Raw genomic sequence first — 19,988 nt, 5'->3', positions numbered from 1 at the left:
TTCTTAAATTCTAAGTCACAGTTTTTAGTGAAAATAAATCATAAAATTAAAAGTTTGAAATTAAAAAATTTGTTTTTTAAACTATCACAAAAGTTAAAACACTTTGGTATTTGATTCTATTACTAAAAAAACAATACCTTTTAGCTTAAACCTATTTTTTAGATATTTTAATAAAATAAAGTTGTTTTCTTGATTATTTTTTTAGTGCCTTGTTGGTTATAGGATATATTTTTACGTTTTTTAAATAGCTGTTTGCAAAAAATACGAACACAAAAACCACCAAATAAAAGTCAAATATAGGTCTTTGAACGATATGTCTTTTGAACTTTCTCACAGTAAAAAAAACGTGATGGTGGAACACCTAGTTTTTTTCGAACTAGGAGCTGGATTTTCAAACTCAGCTGCAGTGCCAAAATTGTGATATAGCCTTCTATTGCTTATAAAGCGTGTCAGGCTGTCTTATTACATCGTATAATTTTGTCATTAACTGTAAGGAGCGATACATATAGTCCTTACCATCACGGCAGAATAAAACAAAAACATGTTCATAAAGGAATGATGAAATGGATACAGCGGCCGAATCCAAGGGCTTAAAACGTACAAAATGTTAAATAAGAAGTGGATGTAATAACCAATGTTAGCACAGCTACCAAACGAATATTTAAAGACTATTGTCTGTTTCTCATGTGTAGACTTCAGAGTAGTTATAGACTAAATGAACCATATGTAGGGTATATGCATACATATATTCATCGTTCAGCATTAATATTTGTTGCTTCGAATACTGATAGAAAGTATGCACTAACAACAAGCGAAAAATTTCGTTTTCTTTGACCTATTTTTGGGCAGGTTAACTATAGCAGAGGAAAACTGATGAAGTGGCAGTGGGGTACAACGCGAAACCTTTGTGTTATCTTGACACCTGCTCTGGATTGCCCCAAGGCAACAGCCTACATAATTTCTCCGGTACAAATTATCGATTAGAAGTGCAACCTACGCAAACACACTTGCGGTTTTTCGATAACATAATAGGTCATATTTTATCTGCGCAATTGTCGATTATTGCCACATTTTAAGCCTACACAATCGAAAATGCCAGGATTTTCACCTAGGGGTATATGAGAATAATTTTGTCCAGATGTAAACCTTGTGTTTACATTGGACCTCACATGTTATAACGTCCATTAAATGAACTTCTAATTTCGCCAATGTATTAGTAATTTGTCGGCAATCTGATAAACGTGGAAAGTCATTAAACTATACCAGAAAGTATAGGAGGACCATGTTATCATGATCTATATTTTTACCTGACTCATTTTTGTTGAAGTAAGCTTAATGTGTGTTTGGCATTGCGTGACCTTTAAAGCTATAACTATACACACGCGAGCAATTTCTGTAATAATCGCCTTTGTCACCTATTCGCGTGTCACCATCATTATTAAGCCCACACATTTCGATTTCCGTATTTGGTTACTTTTTGAGGACGTACCCCCCGGTTTCCGTTTGCTACAGTACCCGACGGAACCTAGGCATTATCCAAACAAAATTCTGCAAAGTAAAAAACCCATGTCGTGCAGCTTCTAGACGTCTGGGATTTGTTTACGACTTTCAGCTTTCCAAATTTGACCATAAATTTGTCTAGCCGGGGCAGGTAGTTTTAATAATTGTACAAGAGTAAAATTAACTGTCCTGATCTGGTTTGATTGTTAGAGGTTTCGCAGAATTGTAAAATCTATCGTCATGTAAAAGAATTCTGGTGACGTGTGCGACTCATTGCTTATGAGAATATAAAACACGTGATCGAAACTTGTCATATTCTATCTCTCTTTTAAATAGATGAAGTGATAATGCTACCAAAAACATTTTCTTTTCTGAGTAAAACGTATTATAATTTAGTTAACCAAAAAACAATTAAACTGATCAAAGTCATGTGTAGGTGGATTGCCACGTGATCAAGTACAGCCTACACTGCAGGACTATATGATCAACTCTATATTGAATAACATTTTCATTAATCATAACTTGCTTAAGATGTTTCCATGTTTGAGCATTAAAAACTTACACTAACTTTAAAGATGTATTCTAAAAGCTTATTCTCCCGGAAACTGTAAGATTTTTCTCACGCCCACATTTTTATCGATTCAGCAAGATGTGGTGTTTAGCTGTCATCGTCTGAATCTCGTAACCACATTACGTCATTATCATAAGAAGGAGTGCAGCGGTACATCTTTAAGAACAAATGCATATTACATATCGTAATGAACATTTTTGTATATCAAAGAACATTGAGCATTCTTGAAAATACCCGTGTCACGAGTTAGGTGTATCACGGTTATGGTTTCAAGGAATTGTTTTGCAGCTGCATGGTTGCCTATAGCTAGCAAAAGCACGATCCACCAATTGCTGTAAACGATGACCACAAATAACTCCCATATTAGAGTGTAGCTTAACTAACGTCGTCGGATTTCATTTATTAAGTTATTATGAGTGTATAACCACTTGCTATTTGTATATCAACTTCTCGAATGGAACGCAACTTTCACGGTTTTTAAAATAACTTATAGTGTGTAGGTTATAGTTGATTTTAAATACGTAATACTTTTATGAGAGAAGAATTATGGAGACTATCTTAAAATTAACTGAATAACAAGGAAAGTTCACTATTTTCTTTCAACTTTTGTTTTATCTCTGTTTCGAAGTAAACCAACATTGACCTTTCAAATGAACTTGGCAGCTGTAATTTTCAGCCCAAAGTTTCATCACGGTCCTGCAGTCAGTGAGATTTTTGTGGTGTCGACCCTTGAGAGTCATCAAGTGACCAAAGCGTACTCACTAAAAGGCACGAAAAGCAACATAATCAATTGTCTATGACGAATGATCCTTGCAATGTAATTTTACCTGCAGGTGTATGGTTTACAGATTTGAAAATTGTTTAATGTAGCTATAGAATAGATGAACCAAAAGACGTACGAATTACTTCAAACCACAAAAATCTGTTTTATTAGCCTCATTTTTGTGACGTAAAGATCGAATGTTTCGTTAGTCCAGACGTCGATTTCTAAACTTTATATAGGCCTATGTCGTTCCTAATAACGTAGCAGACGCCAATAAAACCTAGAATAGTTTATGGTAATTATAAGGTATACCGATTCCGTCATCAGCCACCAGTGTGTGTTTACTTGATCAATCAATAACAAAAACGAAATCAAAACAGAACAGAGGTTAAATTACATTTAGGTCTAATCAAACCATCACACAACGAAACGGGTAATAAACTGCTTAAAAATGGACAGAAAGACCGGATTTTACGTTGCTATTGCGCCTAAACATACAGTTTATGGTTCCTTTATGACGTAGGATAGGTTTGTCTGACGTTTCGATTACGCAAATGTTCCCGAAATATTACGAAGAATTTCCACAAAGAAAATAAAACTCAGTCTTGGACTGTTTTTTTTTCACAGAAGTCGGAAGTCCATCTCCAAGACCACGAAATTGTTTCAATCGCTGATAAATGTCTCATGTACTTTGACAACAAACTACAAATAACATTAAGCCTTACGCAGTTTTGTAACATTCACACATTATGGCCGTAGCTGTCGGTATTGCTGATCCTCAAATTATCAATATTGTCGATAATCTATTTATAACGAGATATTTTTGTTACGGCGTTCAGCAATGAAGGGACCACATCCGGTGCTTTTCCATGGTTGTTTGAAATGAAACGCCCCCACAGTAAGTCCCTCGAATATAACCTAGTTTGCATTTTTATTTAATTCAGAGAACAACTTTTCCTCAATCTGTACGTCATAATAGACAACCCTGGATAACACGAAGAACAACCACGTCCAAGCCACATTATTTCTATATAGTTTAACTATTTTTAGTTTCTGTGAAATTGAAAGAAATAATAATCGGACACGGATATCAAGTTTCAATAACCCGTTGAACTTAAACGAAAAGCTTGCAGACCCGATTCCGCCATTCGTTTGTTATTACCGGTGAAAACCGCAAGATCAATTAATGGGAGACTGGAGAGGATCATATTTGTTTTCTCTCACTCGACGGGACAAATACAACCGTATTTTTAAACGAAAGTCAGTTTTTGTACGCAAATTGCCTCCGCTTAAATCTATCCTTTGTACTAAAACAACAAAAACAACGTAAAATGAAAGACATTTGAGTTTAATGAAATATGGCAGGAAGTAAGCACACACACTTGAGATCTAAAAATAAAATGCCACACCCTGTCATGAAATAGCACTTTCCTTTGTTGTATCTAGAAGCGTGCGCGTCACATTGACATGATGTGATGTGAATTTAAGCAACATAGTGCCGCTTTATCATAACAAAATCTTAGGCTTATACATTTTCAAAAAACATTGCGCGTTTTGAAAATTCACAGCTACGCCTGTGATATTTGTGCCAAGAAATATTGCTTGTACTCTGTTTAGGCCTGTTGTAAATACCAATACGTGTATACATGTAGATGTCATACAACTTCAGCAATAGCATTTAAGATTGTTGCAATTTAGAACCTTCTGTTTTAAAAAAATTTCTAGGTATGGTAGATTGACAGGCAAGTATCATATGTGCAAGTGCACAGCGAAGTTGGGAGATGTGATGCAAAAGCTTTTTGTTGCACAACATCGCCAACGCGCGGAAATGTTTTACCTGCGCGCTAGTTTAAAATAGACGCTCGTTAACTCAAAGTTGAAGAGACCGATCAAAATATTTTAAGTCTGAGTTTCGATTTGTCCTAAGTAGGCGAAAACCAACCATAAAAACGTGACTGCTGGAGCTGCATTTTCAATTGTCAGTCAAGGCACTCTTGTTGGTAGATACTTATTGATGAAAAGTAAACATTATTTTTTTTTTATCTTAGAACAACATTGGCAATAAACATAGCGCCAGTATTGCCCAACCTTTACAGGCGGTTAGGCCTATATCTCAAACCTCGCCTAAGCTAGCTTACTGATGATCATGAAACAATGTAATCTATCTGGGTCATCTTATACTTATCAAATTGCTTAAATCTTACCAAGTGTATAGTTGCTTCAGTTGTTCATGAAACATTGATTTCTTTCTGTTGTTGCACGTAGTATCTCTACAGAGTGGTGACGTCGTCAACCGGGGTTTTTAAAAGTTTTTCAAGGAAATCTACCTGAGAGTTTTAATGTGAAGAGGTATTAAGATGTAAATAAAACAATTAACGTGTAACTTATATAACAACTCTTTAACGAAACAAAACAACATGTTGTTTACGATTCAGGGAAAGATTTTGATTTGATTTGATCTTGAGTCCTGTCGCAATAGGTAACCTAAGTGCTTGACCAACCACAAAAATCAAACAACGAAGCGGACATTTTTGGAGTACTTTCAAGACGGTGGGCTCCATGCAGCTATGCACTCGGGAACACTGAAACATTTTGAATTAAATAAAATTTTAAATCAAAGCGCTTATTAAGTTAAACATTTTGACTGTGGGTTTGTCTGCACCGGGGGAAGTTGCTTTGTGTTGTCCGCAACTTCGTGTTGAGCAAAGCCAAGTTCACGTGCTTTCACTAAATTGTCGAACGTGGCGTTTATGACTTGGTTTTATGGGTCGCTGAAAAATTGCTTTCCTCAGCTTGGAAATTTATTATGGTGGATTTCTGAAATAAGGCATAGTCATTGCTTCAAGAGAGAAAACTTCTTGCTTCATGTTGATGGCTTGCTTTAAATGTTTGCAAGGTTTTATCAAGAGACCCATATGAACGTTTCAGTTTTGTTAAGTTATAAGAGAGAAAAGAAGATTAAAGCCAACATTCAGGAGTATGGATTCGAATATAAAGACGTTATAGGCAGCTGTAACTTATTTCTATGGATACTGCTTCTTTAACATGAACTTAAAAATCGAAACAGTGTCACTATTTATGCATACTACACTAAAACTTCCAAAGCAATTCAATTGCTTTTGGCATAAGTAATTTAAGAAAACGTTTTCGTTTTTAGCTGTTTTTCAAGTACAGAAAGGTTGGCTTCAATACATGGTTAAGTAAAGTATATAAAAGATATACATACAGAAAAATGATTTCGATTTATAATGTTTTCTTTAATTCGCCGTTTGTTTCGCACTCATCTCTTAGATAAACTATTTTGTTGATTTTCCCCTAAAAATATAATTCTTTGTTTGAAAAAGATTATTTTTAGGATCTGTAAGTCCTTGAAAATATTGAAGGTGCTCACCAGCGATTTGCATGCAGGGCTCTGTTTACTCTGTAAATTAGGTAATAATAAAGGCGGTTATTTTGGGGATATTTTATTTCAAATTACCATGTAAAAAGTATACATCCGCTTGAATGCTACAAATCGTAACAAAAATATGCTTTTAATATAAGAGCACTAAAATAATATTTATCTAGGAAATGCGATTGCATTGTTTATGCGGAAGCAGTTGTTATTCGTAATTCCCCGATATTCGTCTATCTTCGAAAATCTCTTTGTCCCAAGTAAAACAGCACATTTATTCTTATGAACGATGCTTTGGCAAAAGATGTTTTTAAATTTCCATTATACTTTAGAAAGCTCACACACTCGAAACGTAAGTTATGTCATGCCACTAAGCGCCAACAACCACACGAGCCAAATAGCAAAGTAAAAAAACGGCCTTCTCATTCGTTTATATATTATTTATAAATATTAGTATACATATTAGTATGTATTATATATTAATAGTATATTATATCAGTATATTTCGTTACTTTACGTTGAACATAAATAGAGTTTGAAAATAAATTAATAGACCAACGTTAGGTTTTTTCCTCTAAAATACTCTTAATTTGATTTAAATCTCAAGTTTAAAAACATTGTCTTTCTATTTTTGAAATCCTCTATCGATCGGTTTTGCTAAAGTGACTTATAGATTGTCCGTATATATATATATAGAAACACTTTAGCAGCTGTCACCATTTCTACTGAGTTATGTTTTTTACATATACTGTATATTAAATTATTTATATTTATTACTTAACGGAAATGAGATATATATATCTCATAGATATATATATATAGATATATATATATATCTTTTTAAGCTATGGCTTTAAAAAGAATAACTGTTACCATTATATCGGAAATGGTCGTCTGTTCTACATTTTTAGCTATACAAAAAAGACTCACAATGAATAAAGCTCTAAAGCTGAAAAGTTAAAACATCAAACATTTTTACCCATTATTAACGATGTAAGAAACAAGCACGTTATATGAGCCACGTAAAGAATACATTAAATAGCACACTGCATATAGCCTATATATACACAGAATACCAAAAATGAAACCCAGTATAGTCTATAAGTCCAAAGAAGGATATACAGTACGTGCTCAGTAGACGATAAAGAGAATTGGCTGAAACAAACACATGAAGCTAAACGCACATGTAACAGAATACAGCGAAATGTCATAATGTACATGTTACAAACTATATAGAGCCTTCCATATACAGTAAGTGACAGCTTTTTACGCTTCAATTCTGTTATAGCTGAATTTTCATCTTTGTAGTATGTTGTGTATATGCTGAATCAAGCTTTTTTCATAATACTTATAAACACAAACAGTACCTAAGCATACGTTTGATGGAACAAATAGGTTATGTTGCAATCAAATATTGAATTTTACTTTAAGTTATAGTCACTGTGTATGTATATTGCTCTTATGATGACAAAACTTTCCCAGTTGGAATTGTCTTGAAATAATCAACTTGAATGATGGATTCGTTCAAGCTGATTTCATTAACCAACATTTCGGAAACACATTATCAAGGGTAGCTAGATATAGCTTGAATTACTTTTCGCAGAAAATCATGTTCAGTTTAAAAACTATTCCACGTATAAACATTTACTTTGAAACGGAAAGTAACAAATCAGGACTTTCCTGTAAGTGTGTTTATTGCGTCGGATTGTGTGCATAACTTCCCACATTAAAATAAACAAAAGTATATGACAGGGTGCCGTGCAACTGCAAAATAATTCTTCTTCTAAACACAGGCATGTCGTATATTAAAAAGTATACCGACTGTACTGGATGGGGAAGTTAAGACTGGGTTTTTCCCGTCCAAAGGCAATGTGGGGTAAAATAAAGAAACGGACCAGAAAGCGGAAGAAATGAGGGATATCTTCTCATTTCTGTATGTGTTTGAAGTTGACATCTTTTAACTACATTTTTACCGTAAATACATCGTAATTACAAGAAGGTACACAAAATTTGTTTAACTCGTGACGTGAAATCATAGCGCGAAATTCTACAAGGAAAGCGCATCCGTTTTATTAATTGTCAACTTTTCTTGTTAAGTCCTAGAAAAGACTGATGAAGTATATTTATACTACTTTCAGTTTATTGCTATTTTCTCTTTTAAGTAAAAATCTTTAATAAATGTGTTGTTGTTTTTCGTTTTATGTTGGATTGTTGGATAATTAGATTTATTTTTTGCGAACAAAACTTGTTATTCAGCTGTTATTATTCAGTTATTAACACAAACGAGTCCGTATAATTTGCGTTCAACGCTAAAGTGAAATAATTGAACTTTACCTTGAAGTCATTTACAAGTCTCTCCCTTGCACCGCTTTGAGGTCGCCCATGTGCAGTTATACCTTTTTTATAATAAAACAATGTTCAAATGAATTTGGTAAAACAATGTTTCAAACAACAAAAATATCCTTTTTACACAGGTGCGTGACAAAGGTTGTTAAATTAGCAATTTAAAAATAGGATATTTGTTCAATATATTGCAAAAGTATTTGGCACAATGGTTATAGATTGTTAGTTTTACAAAAATAAATATACAAAAAAGAAAATAGTTTTGCTTTTCATGAAACGTGAAGCCAAAAACGTAACGTGAGAAAGTCAAACGTCTGACGAAATATTGACATAGTTGGCGTAACATATAGGGAATCCCCGTTAGTGACAAGGTGAAAAACTTTGGTTTCGTTCCCAGTAGGCATACATATATAAAGGATCGCATTTGAGTTCTTGGATCATCGACGACTTCAGCAGCATCAGCGCCTTAAACTTCACCTTTTTGTTCAGAAAGAATAATTAAGTGCTGTCAGTTGTGAGCCAAAGCCAACAAATTTGTCTTCTGCAAAATTCGCAAATTTCAAAATTCGAAATTTGTAGGATGGTTTTCAATATTTTTCTTGTTGGGGCAATTTTTATTCTGAATCAAGGTAAGCAACCTCAAAACCTTACTTTTTTAGTGTGTCCATGAAAAAGTTTACGGACTTTGTTTTATATGTAAATGGACAACAAAATTTGATTTATCATATTTATTACGGTTAACTGTGTAGATTATTTCTTAAAATATTGGATCCTGGCCAAGTTATACGGTTGGTAAGCTTAACAAACTTTCGGTGAAAAAGTAAAGAAACATTTCTGGTTAAAAAAACGTATGTAACAAGATATATATATTTTTAAGGGACCAACAGGTTGAGCAAGCAACATTCGAAATTTTCGTCTTTGGATAACGTTCATGTAGTTTGGGCACATGTGTGCGTTTTGTAACGTTGTTTGCCAAATTGTTTGCGTTGCCAGCTTAAGCAAATTGACTATAGCAATGTGTGATCATGTGCTTTAATTGCTTGTCAACTAACTACAAAGTCGTGGTAATGTCGCGATGTTCGTCAAATCAATTAACAATTATCAATTACCAAATATTCATAACCATGTTTGGTACAAAACGATTTAACCTAAATGTACTTGATGCACAATTAACAAAAATGTTTTTGTACAAAAAGTGACCTACAACTACATATCTTTAAAGGTTTTACTCAAGCTGGGCCCACCGGTATTATCACATTGCCCGAATGCAACCGCAACGGAAGATTCTGTACCTACAGAAACGGAACAATATTTGTATGTGAATCGAAAGGATTGCAATGCTGTTGGAATCAAAAACGTAGCACTCACCAGATTATCACTTTTACAAGAGGCCACTACGAGTGCTGTCCAGGTGAGCAGAGCCCGTAATAATAATCGCACATGGTAATGATATTGATAACGGTTGGTAACGATTGGCTTTGATGCAGTGTACTCTATAAACTTTTTATTTTTACTTTGCAGAAACTGGCACAAATTACAATATGCATACTCATATTTGTTTGAACGGACAAATTTTGAAAAAATCCAGGGATTCTGAAAGTGCTTGTGCTTTTACCCAACGTTACGATACAAACACGGAAAAATGTTGTTTGAAGAACGAAAAATATGGACAAGTTCACTTTAAAAGTAAATTTAATTTTGTTAAATGATTGTGAGATTTCGTTTATTGCGGATTCGTTAACAGCTGTTGTCTAAACATTAGATCCCAGTGGAATTTGCTGCAATGAAAAGTACTTGACTGATCCTCAGTTAGACTGTTGTCAAGGTGTCATCTACAACGTGACAAAGCAAGCCTGCTGTAAATCCGGTGACGGTGACTACACTTTGCACAACAATTCCAACGCTTGTTGCTTGAACGTTCCTTATAACAGTGCAGTTCAGTACTGTGGTGATCATGGTGTGCAGGAAAAAGGTATCCTTATACTGTACAATAATATACTGCCTTGCTTTATAGTTTTCCACAATTTACTAAGTTAATCGTTTATATGCCGCGGTGTCAATTTGCTTAGATCAAACTGAAATAAGACAATGCAATGGAACACCATATGATCCTACATGGCACATGTGTTGCGGCGATACACTGGCTGATACCCGTACCCACCTTTGCCATTGGATTACTGGACGTTTGGTGCTTAAACCATCGTATGGTATCCACCACGACAAAGTTTGTCGAACTCGTCATACATTGGTGTCGTATTACTCTGGCATAAGTGATAGAAGTGGAGAAAGACAGGTCAGAAGAATATAATAAATACAAGATAATATTAATTACAAGATGAGTCATTAAGTTAAATTTGCATTGTTTGATCCATGTTAGAGTTTTACTATATAGCAGTTAGCTTGCCAACTTCCACATAGAGATTACCGATAAATCTATACTATGAATCACTTGAGCCCATGTTGTTCCAACTCAAAGTCCTTATTTTATAATCTCTTTTGCATGCTTCACAGTTTTGCAGATATTTGACTTGTGCTGTTTGTGTAGGTCTGTATTGATGGAGTAGGACTGGTGATGCTGGCACAAGATGAAAACATATGCTACGAGGCACCTAACTATAAGTACAACACCAATATACATTTATGTTGCGGGAAAGAAAAATTTTATGAGCTCGGAATGAGGGATGGAAAACAGTGCTGTAAAAATGGCGTTTTCGCGTATAACCCAAGCATAGAAACCTGTTGCCCGAACGATCAAATTGTTGCTGTACCTGAACAGTATGGACGGTGAGTTGTATCCTTCGATGTACTGTACACACACAAATCCACCATGTGACCATGCATATGAACAGATAGTTAATAGATTTTTGATCAATTTTGTCTTGATTCTTTCAGGTGCTGTGGAATGGCAGGCTACGACAGTAGAACACATACATGCAAGGATGGTGAGATTGTTGAAGATGAATGCGCTGCTATGGGGAAGCCTTTTCAACTCGAAGGTCAGTTGATATCAAAAAGAATTATTGAGATAAACAAAAGAGCAAAGCATTCACGTTAACTTTGACTGTTATTGTTGTTATATAGACTGCACTATTTCGGACCAACAACTATTAGACTTCAATCAGAAATTTCACAGAAGTGGGTTATATGGTAAGTTTAGCTGTAACTAATATAAAGTCGTACATTATTTGAGTAGCAATGAAAAATGCAAAAACAACTACCTGAAATTATAGCAATGTAAAACTCTTGAAGCAAAAGGCACACTTGAAAAACGGAATTTTAATAGCAGCCTTTTCATACGCATGTTTATGTTTTTCTCAGTATACTTCGCAACAGTTCATGGTCCCCCAACAGAAAAAGGTCGTGGTAAGAGGAAAGTACGAAAATGGAAGTTGGAAAATGTGGAACAATTGAAAAACAAAGGCAAGAAGATGACGTTGGTGCCACCTAAAGGCAAAAAGTTTTCAGTGACCGCCAAAAAATGTCAATGTCCATACGAACTGGTAACAGGCGAGAGATACATTTTCTGGAGTGAGAAAAAGTTTAAAGGAAGAAAAGGGCTGATCCTTAACGCGATGCAAACTGGATACATAAAGTCTTTTGACGCTGTTATGCCTTTATCCAAAGCAGATTATTTAAGCCAGTTTTTTGAGAGACTTTTCGGCACAGAATAATTTTAAGTAAAATGCTGTATTTATTGACCAATCGTTTCATTTATACTTTTTATTTAAAAATTTTTGTCTAAAAAGTGTTTTAAAGCAATTTTTATTTTGTTTGTTGTTAGGCAATATCCATTCATAACTTTTATTCTTATGGGGTTCTTTGTTTAACTTATGATCATTAATGGTAGATAATGTTTATACTACCTAATCTAATACTCTTTTTATCAAGTTCTGCATCGTCAGGTATAAAAACTGTGGTCCGAATAACAGTAGCTTATTTCTGTCTTGCTTGCAACTCCTGATGATAAATTTCCTGTTGTTTTAATTCACATGAAATTCCAAATCTTCTTTAACAAGCAAAGATATCAGTTGCGACTAAATTTAGGAAGTTTTTCTTTAGAAAATAATTTTTCGTATACTTTGTCGACTTCTATGGCGTTGCACTTTTGATAGCATTGTGATGTAATCTTGACGAAATATACTTACTTGTTCTATAAGCTATAGTTTGTCACTTATTAGGTGTTTCATGTATCCGGGATTACCTCCTGTACGGATAATGTTAAAAATATTGGCATGAAAAATTTGGCTTTGATCAATTGGTCTTAGTTTGCAACATAGCCTATATCTTCATATCATGGTTATAAAAAAAGACAATTGCCACGACCTGTAAACACCGATACATCACATGAATTTTGCTGCAAAATATCTTACAAATAAATTCTCACATAATAACGCATGAAGGTGAATTATGTAAACAAAAAATGTTTCTGTTTAAAAAGTTTTGTGGAAATTTTTTTACAGCATGCATGGTTAGCAAAAAAGGCTTAAAACAACAAACCAATCACAAATTTTCAACTTCTCATCAAATTATGTCGAAACTGCGTGAATATTTTTATTATCTGAACCATATATGGTTAAGTATAAAAGCAGCAGAATGGAAAGAAATTTAAACGTTTTAAATGTTTTTTGATCATTCCAATAAACATTCAACTTATAAATTATAATATGTGGGACAGAAGTAATATGTTTACACTCTATTGTTTATAGTAAAACAGTAAATAGAAATTTCGATATCCGACCGGAAATAACACCCTTAAAATTTCGAATTAGTCTCTAGGGGGCGGCGTGGGAGCGAAAAATCCAACCCAATTAATTACATTTGCAATGTTGCGACCCAATGACAACAAACTTAAATATTGTTGAACTTTTTTGTGATTACTCCACGTAAGTAGAGCTAATCACGATGATCAAAATTGAAATATGTTGCCACACATCTAAAATCTTCCAATTTTTGTCAACCATATCGTTCAAAATCTTTATTTTAAAAATTTATTTCTAGAAGTCTATGCAAGAAAAGAGTGTTTTGGGTTGTTGTGATTTTGTTGAGGAATTCACAAGACAAATCACACTGTTTGTAAACAAAGCATTTATTTTTCATTCTTAGCTCCCATTAGCACCAGAGCTTTCAGTTTTTAAGAAAGCTTGTTCCGTTTGAAAATATTCCACTTGCAAATATTTACTCTAGAACGGGAGGTACCAAACACTCATGATACGCAAAGTTGGTTTATTGCGTAGGATTGTGTATACCCACCTACGCCAAACTAAACGAAAGTAGTTCATGGTGGATTTTGGAAACAATTTCCTTTGCAAAGGCAGTCACGTTGTAGTGGAAAATAACAACTACAGTACCAGTACTAGATGGGGAAGTAAAGAATGGTTGTTTCCCCACCTCCTAAGTCTTCACAACGTGTGCTTAAATAAGGACACAGAACATGAAGCGGAACTGCGGATATCTTCTCCTTTTTATCTATTCATCAATAAACACCAATACATTGTAATTACAATAAATATAAGCATATTTTGTCAATTTACAGACGTGAATGTAAACTGTGGAAATTCCCATTGAAAACGCAACTGTTTTTAAATATAATCAACCTTTATTGGAATCTTTTAGGAAGATACTTAAAATATATTCAATTTTTTACTACTTTCAATTAATTTTGAATTACTATTTTCAGATAAAATCTTCAAGAAATTTTCTCCGTTATGTGTTCAAAACTTATTTAGTTTCTTGTGAACAAAGCTTTTTGATCAAGTTGGTAATGAAACGAATTCATAATTTCCATCCAAGGCTAAAGTAAATTTTGAGTTAAAATTAATTATAAAATTATAATTCTAATTATAATTATAATCAAAATTATAAAATTTTAAATTTTTTCCTTATTATGGCGTATAACATTAGGTTTTGATAATTAAGGACGTATGCCAGTTCGGTCAAATTTTTGGACAAACACTCACTTGGTTAGTTACCAGAAGATACAGACACGATGTCATAAAATTGAAAATGTCCGGTTGCTTTCCTATTACAATGCAATTATACATACATATTCTTTTGAAGATTTAAACATTTTTTTAATCTTACAATGACTATGACGAAAGATATGTATGTAGCATTTTATATTTAGGAAAAAGTAAAGGAACAAAGTAATAACTAATTCTCTTCCTGTACAATACCCAAAACACATAATGCAATTTTTTGTAAATTCTGTAGTGAGTTGTACAGTAGGACAACAAGCAAAAACTATAAAGTTTGCATTCACAAAATGAAAGCGCTGCTAAACAAATCCTTTTGGATTTAAAAAAAAAAAAATTTCGTTCCGATCTGGTTGCTTCAAACTGAGGTCAAAACTTGATTCGACTCGTTACTGACAAGCCACGCACGTATCATATGCATGCATCATATGCATCACTATCACATGCATGCATCACTATCACATTATCACATGCATCACTACTAATGAGCACGAATAACTAGTTAAAGGTGAAATGAACTACTGAGGACTGTAACGTAATATAAAGTGAAAAAATGTTGTGCTATTGTAGTAGATGCAAATTTTGAATCATAAAAGAGTTACCAAAGTAAATAGATAAGATAATCATATGAATACAATACTTACAGTTGCTCTGAAACAAGCAGCATCGTTTGTCAGCTACTGTATGTTACAAAAATACCACAGAATGATATTTATGAATTGTAAGTTTTGTAAAGCTGAACAGGAAAGAGAGAGACTATGTTTGCCTTCCACGAAGCACAAAGCGAAAAAGGTAACGTGTAAGCGCCTTGTTACGAAGAGAGAAAAAACTACCGGAAGTATTTTGCGCCATGAGGTAAAATCCTTTACGTCTTATCTTAAACAAAGTATCGGTTCCTTGCCCGGCAAATGTATATAAACATTGGCACTTCTAATTCTGGATCATAACCAAAGTACAAGTGTACAAAATATTGGAATAAAACATTATTGTTTCGGAAGAATCTCGGTTTTCAGCCGAAGCAAATTCCTTCATCTCTGCAGAAAGTTGCATATTTCTACGATGGGTTTTAGTCGTTTTCTTGTTGGAGCAATTCTTCTACTGAGTCTAGGTAAGTAGACTAATACAGCGCCATATTCATTGTCATGAATGCCTCGTGCCTTCTGTGGATTTCTATAAATCTTCAGGCTAATGAATCTCTTGGTTGATTTACAAATTACAACAGAAATTAAATTATCTCTTTTATTGACTGGTGACAGTATAGCAGCTATACTATAGCTGCAGTTTCATTGAAATGCTGAATGACCTAAGTTAGGTTAATCTTATTTATTGGGAGGTGAGCATAGCACAATCTATCCTCATGAAAACAGTATAGTCTACATATGCTTACGTTATGACTGCTATCAACTAAATTCCTGAAAAAAATACAATCATATCAATATTTTTACCACATTTCATACAAAGCAAAGAGCCAAGCTACCAATTTTATGCAACGTCAACTTTAACATTTCGTATTTTACGTACAACCGTCTTATCTGTTTCAAGGATTTTCGCAGGCAGCACCAGCAAGCATTATACTGCCAGAATGCAACGGATTATATTGCGCATTCAGCAATGGCACAAACTTTATCTGTGAATCAAAAGGATTGCAATGCTGTTGGAACCAGGAACAAAAAGTTTACGCAACTGTCGCATTTTCATACGATCCTTATAAGTGCTGTCCAGGTAAACAGTGATCTTTGTGATAGTAATAAAACTAAACAAGGCATTAACGCAGTGAAAAATTGACATGCACCTTGTATATACGTGCTTTAGATTTTTCATATTTTAACTTTACAGGGACTGCTGAAAGATACAACCTGCTTACTCATATTTGTTTAAGAGAAGAAATTGTGGAAAAAGTTAGCTCGAATGAGAGTGTTTGTGCTTCCACCAAACGCTACGACACAAACATACAAGAATGTTGTTTGAAAAACTTCACATATGGACAGGTTCACCAAAAATGTAAGTTCTAATTGAAAAAAGCAAGAGATGCATGTAGAACGCCAACGATTTTTGTATAACCCAAACTTTTTTATATTTAGCATTTGGAGGAACTTGCTGCAATGAAAAATATTTAACTGATCCTCAATTAAACTGCTGTCAAGGTGTCATCTACAACGTGACAAAGCAAGCCTGCTGTAAATCTGGTGACGGTGACGGTGACTACACTTTGCACAACAATTCCAACGCTTGTTGCTTGAACGTTCCTTACAACAGTGCAGTTCAGTATTGTGGTGATCATGGTGTGCAGGATAGAGGTATAACGAATTCACGCAGTTAAACATTTTCTACTTGGGCATTTTCTGATATACATTGGCCGGACCTGTACAACTGAATGGCTTGCTTTGTTATTAACTTATAATACATTGTCTATTATGTTTAACTTGATGTGTTTGTCTTCAACAATGCTGTAAAAACTATTCCAGTTCGCACTGAAATAGGACCTATATGCGATGGGAGAATTTATGATCCAATCAGAAAGATGTGTTGCGGTGATGCTTTGGCTGACATCCGGACCCATCTTTGCCATTGGTCTACCGGTACTTTGGTAAATAAATCCAATTTTTACCACAACGAAGTTTGTCTCACTGACAAAAAGCTCCTGTCCTACCGCTCTGGAGAACGAAATGGAGAGAAACAGGTTTGTAGAAAGTATCAACAAAATATACAGGTTCATTTAAATTGCCTTGATCATCGTTATCGTGGCAAAATTTGTAAGATTAAAAATATCCAATTACTCGAACCAAGACAACGGTCCAAGCAGACTTAGCGATCCTGGCAATTAAAGCGAACCTGTAAGCAATATTTTTGGAGGTAATCGGTTATAATACGTAAGGCAATTTGATATAGCTATCGATAGACATAAGGCTATTACGTTAAACTAGTCATATATCAGCAACAATGAAAATTTTGTATTACGCAGCAATAACCGAAAGGTTGGACTATAAATGACACATTCCACTTCGCGTTTGCCTCTTATGTAAAACTCCTTGATTAACTTCAATAACTGCTTTTTATGTATAGATCTGTATTGATGGAGAAAAACTGGTGATACTAGCACAAAACGAAAACATATGCTACGAGGCACCTAACTACAAGTACAACACTAATATACATCTGTGTTGTGGCAAAGAAAAATTTTATGGACACGGAAGGAGAGATGGAAAAAAGTGCTGTAAAAATGGCGTTTTCGCGTATAACCCAAGCATAGAAACCTGTTGCCCGAATGATCAAATTGTTGCGGTACCTGAACAGTATGGACGGTGAGTTATAAATTATTATGTCAAATGTATAGCATAGAAAATGTAAGGTTTTGATCAATTGTATCCCGCTTATTTCAGGTGCTGTGGAGTGGCAGGTTACGACAGTAGAACACATACATGCAAGGATGGTGAGATTGTTGAAGATGAATGCGCTGCTATGAGGAAGCCTTTTCAACTCGAAGGTAAGTTGATATAAAAAGAAGCATTAACAAAGCACACAAACAAAATACTACAAATATGATCAAGAAGTCAACACAGACATGTATCTCTGGTAATTTTTTTGTTCTTTTGCAGATTGCATTCTTTCCGAACAACAAATATTAGATTTCGATCAGAAATTTCACAAAAGTGGGTTATATGGTAAGTTCAGCTGTCACTTTTATAGCTATTACAATCATGCTTTCTGAGAATAAAAAGAATGCAAAAATATCGACATTATATTGGTGTACATTAATTACAACTTTCAAAGTAGTCTACTGTTGAAGATGGTGTAAACAGCTTTTTCGAAACCTCTTTTAATGTTGTCACAGTATACATTGCCACCGTTATTGGTCGACCAACAGAAACAGGTCGTGGTAAGAGGCAAGTCCGAAGATGGAAGTTAGACGATGTGGAACAATTGAAAAACAAAGGCAAGAAGATGACGTTGGTGCCACCTAAAGGCAAAAAGTTTTCAGTGACCGCCAAAAAATGTCAATGTCCATACGAACTGGTAACAGGCGAGAGATACATTTTCTGGAGTGAGAAAAAACTGAAAAAGAGAAAAGGACTGATCCTTAACGCGATGCAAACTGGATATAAAAAGTCCTTTGACGCTGTTATGCCTTTATCCAAAGCAGAAAATTTAGGCCAATTTTTTGAGAGGCTTTTTGGCACGGAATAAGCTAATGAACCATTGTATTTAAGGACCAACCATTTTCATTTATATTCTGCGGCTTGGTTAAGTTTTGTTGTTATTTTTTTCAAAGACTGTAATGTTGACCGATAACAACAGGTTATATTTTATCTATATTGAAAGCAAGTTTCATTCATAAATTTAAAACCTATACGAAGTTGTCAATTTTAACATACTAAGAAATGGGTGAGATTCATAATCTTATTGTCTTTCACAGTTTACATTGCGTAAAGTTTTATTTTGTCAACGTTTGAAATTAAGGTTAAAACTATGGATTGAACTAAAATTATAGATAACTTTCTTAGATGTGCCGATGTTTGAAATGTTTGCTTTGCATGGTACTGTATATGGTAGTTTGGAATTTAATAATTCGTATTAACTAAACTTAATATTCTGTGTATGTGCTTTTCGTTTGCAGCTCACCATATATATTTGTTTTTAATTATGTAAGTAGTCTAGTCACCATCAATGTTTCAATAAAAGTTTTAAAATGCATAAGATTAGTTGAACTTGTGATATTAAATATTCGACAAACCTAAACTCACCTACAGCAACACAGCATTGTAACGGAAGAATCTGATTCTTCTAAATCTAATGCAAGGCTTTTTCCACATTTTTCGGTGAACCACGGCACAATCGGGTCAACCCAAGAAAGTAATTTTATTAAACAGACCGCGACCAACGCCCAACAGACCCCTTAAATAACTTAACAACGGATTTTATAGCGTGCAAAAGGTGCGGTCTCAAACTATTCATAAGATACGAACGTGTTAAACGTGAGATAAACAATGATAATTACAATCAATCAACTAAAATCAAAACACCGTGAAGCAATCATAGCTGAATAACTAAATAACTAACGCATTATAAAAACGGTAAAATATGAGACAATAAAAAGCGAGACATCTTTTCGTCACAGCATATCCAATTAACCATAAAGAATAGTAGAAAATTTTCAACTGTAGAAATGCCTATAGTCCCTGCATACTTTAATTAAGCAGATGTCTTTCTATAGGACAGAGGAAAAAACATGACAGGTTTGAAACATGAATATTGCTGAAATATAAGCTAAAATTTTTATCAATTTGATTCAAATGACCCAAGTTTCATTGTGGAAGGTTAATTATGATCTGAGATGTTGAAACCAATTCAGCTAGAAAATTAGTTGCAATAAAAAGAAATGGTATGGGCTAATAGTTTGTTAACTATTGCATCGTTTTTGTATATTGCACTTTTGCAATACAGCAA

The 19,988-nt window shown here is 34.2% G+C and overlaps 3 protein-coding genes across 3 annotated transcripts; all 3 read left to right on the top strand.

The window, feature by feature from the left end:
• Positions 1-9,638: 9,638 nt before the first annotated feature.
• On the top strand, positions 9,639-10,879 carry LOC143463377 (uncharacterized). The gene is made up of 5 exons (XM_076961845.1): positions 9,639-9,648; positions 9,794-9,982; positions 10,093-10,257; positions 10,334-10,543; positions 10,641-10,879. The coding sequence occupies exons 1-5, from the start codon at positions 9,639-9,641 to the stop codon at positions 10,877-10,879; spliced, it is 813 nt and encodes a 270-aa protein (XP_076817960.1).
• A 246-nt stretch (positions 10,880-11,125) lies between these two features.
• LOC143462844 (uncharacterized) lies at positions 11,126-12,476 on the top strand. Its single transcript, XM_076961142.1, has 4 exons — positions 11,126-11,355; positions 11,464-11,567; positions 11,653-11,718; positions 11,890-12,476. The coding sequence occupies exons 1-4, from the start codon at positions 11,144-11,146 to the stop codon at positions 12,240-12,242; spliced, it is 735 nt and encodes a 244-aa protein (XP_076817257.1). The 5' UTR covers positions 11,126-11,143; the 3' UTR covers positions 12,243-12,476.
• Positions 12,477-15,519: 3,043 nt separating this feature from the next.
• Positions 15,520-19,095, top strand: LOC143463376 (uncharacterized). Its single transcript, XM_076961844.1, has 9 exons — positions 15,520-15,651; positions 16,086-16,265; positions 16,380-16,544; positions 16,625-16,840; positions 17,009-17,223; positions 17,607-17,845; positions 17,924-18,027; positions 18,140-18,205; positions 18,376-19,095. Exons 1-9 carry the CDS (start codon positions 15,603-15,605, stop codon positions 18,726-18,728), a joined length of 1,587 nt encoding a protein of 528 aa, XP_076817959.1. The 5' UTR covers positions 15,520-15,602; the 3' UTR covers positions 18,729-19,095.
• Positions 19,096-19,988: the final 893 nt, after the last annotated feature.

Source organism: Clavelina lepadiformis, chromosome 6 (assembly GCF_947623445.1).
Source record: "Clavelina lepadiformis chromosome 6, kaClaLepa1.1, whole genome shotgun sequence".
Taxonomy (NCBI): Eukaryota; Metazoa; Chordata; class Ascidiacea; order Aplousobranchia; family Clavelinidae; genus Clavelina; species Clavelina lepadiformis.
The sequence above is the reverse complement of the archived record's forward strand: the minus strand, read 5'-3'. Positions and strand labels throughout refer to the sequence as shown.

Bases quoted from the DNA above. Each gene is read 5' to 3' on its own strand.
- LOC143463376 (XM_076961844.1), top strand. From the start codon at position 15,603: ATGGGTTTTAGTCGTTTTCTTGTTGGAGCAATTCTTCTACTGAGTCTA. The intron at 16,841-17,008 runs GTATAACGAATT...AAACTATTCCAG, and splicing joins TCATGGTGTGCAGGATAGAG to TTCGCACTGAAATAGGACCT. The intron at 17,846-17,923 runs GTGAGTTATAAA...CGCTTATTTCAG, and splicing joins GTACCTGAACAGTATGGACG to GTGCTGTGGAGTGGCAGGTT.
- LOC143463377 (XM_076961845.1), top strand. The intron at 9,983-10,092 runs GTGAGCAGAGCC...TTTACTTTGCAG, and splicing joins CCACTACGAGTGCTGTCCAG to AAACTGGCACAAATTACAAT. The intron at 10,258-10,333 runs GTAAATTTAATT...TCTAAACATTAG, and splicing joins TGGACAAGTTCACTTTAAAA to ATCCCAGTGGAATTTGCTGC.
- LOC143462844 (XM_076961142.1), top strand. From the start codon at position 11,144: ATGCTGGCACAAGATGAAAACATATGCTACGAGGCACCTAACTATAAG. The intron at 11,356-11,463 runs GTGAGTTGTATC...TGATTCTTTCAG, and splicing joins GTACCTGAACAGTATGGACG to GTGCTGTGGAATGGCAGGCT. The intron at 11,719-11,889 runs GTAAGTTTAGCT...TGTTTTTCTCAG, and splicing joins TCACAGAAGTGGGTTATATG to TATACTTCGCAACAGTTCAT.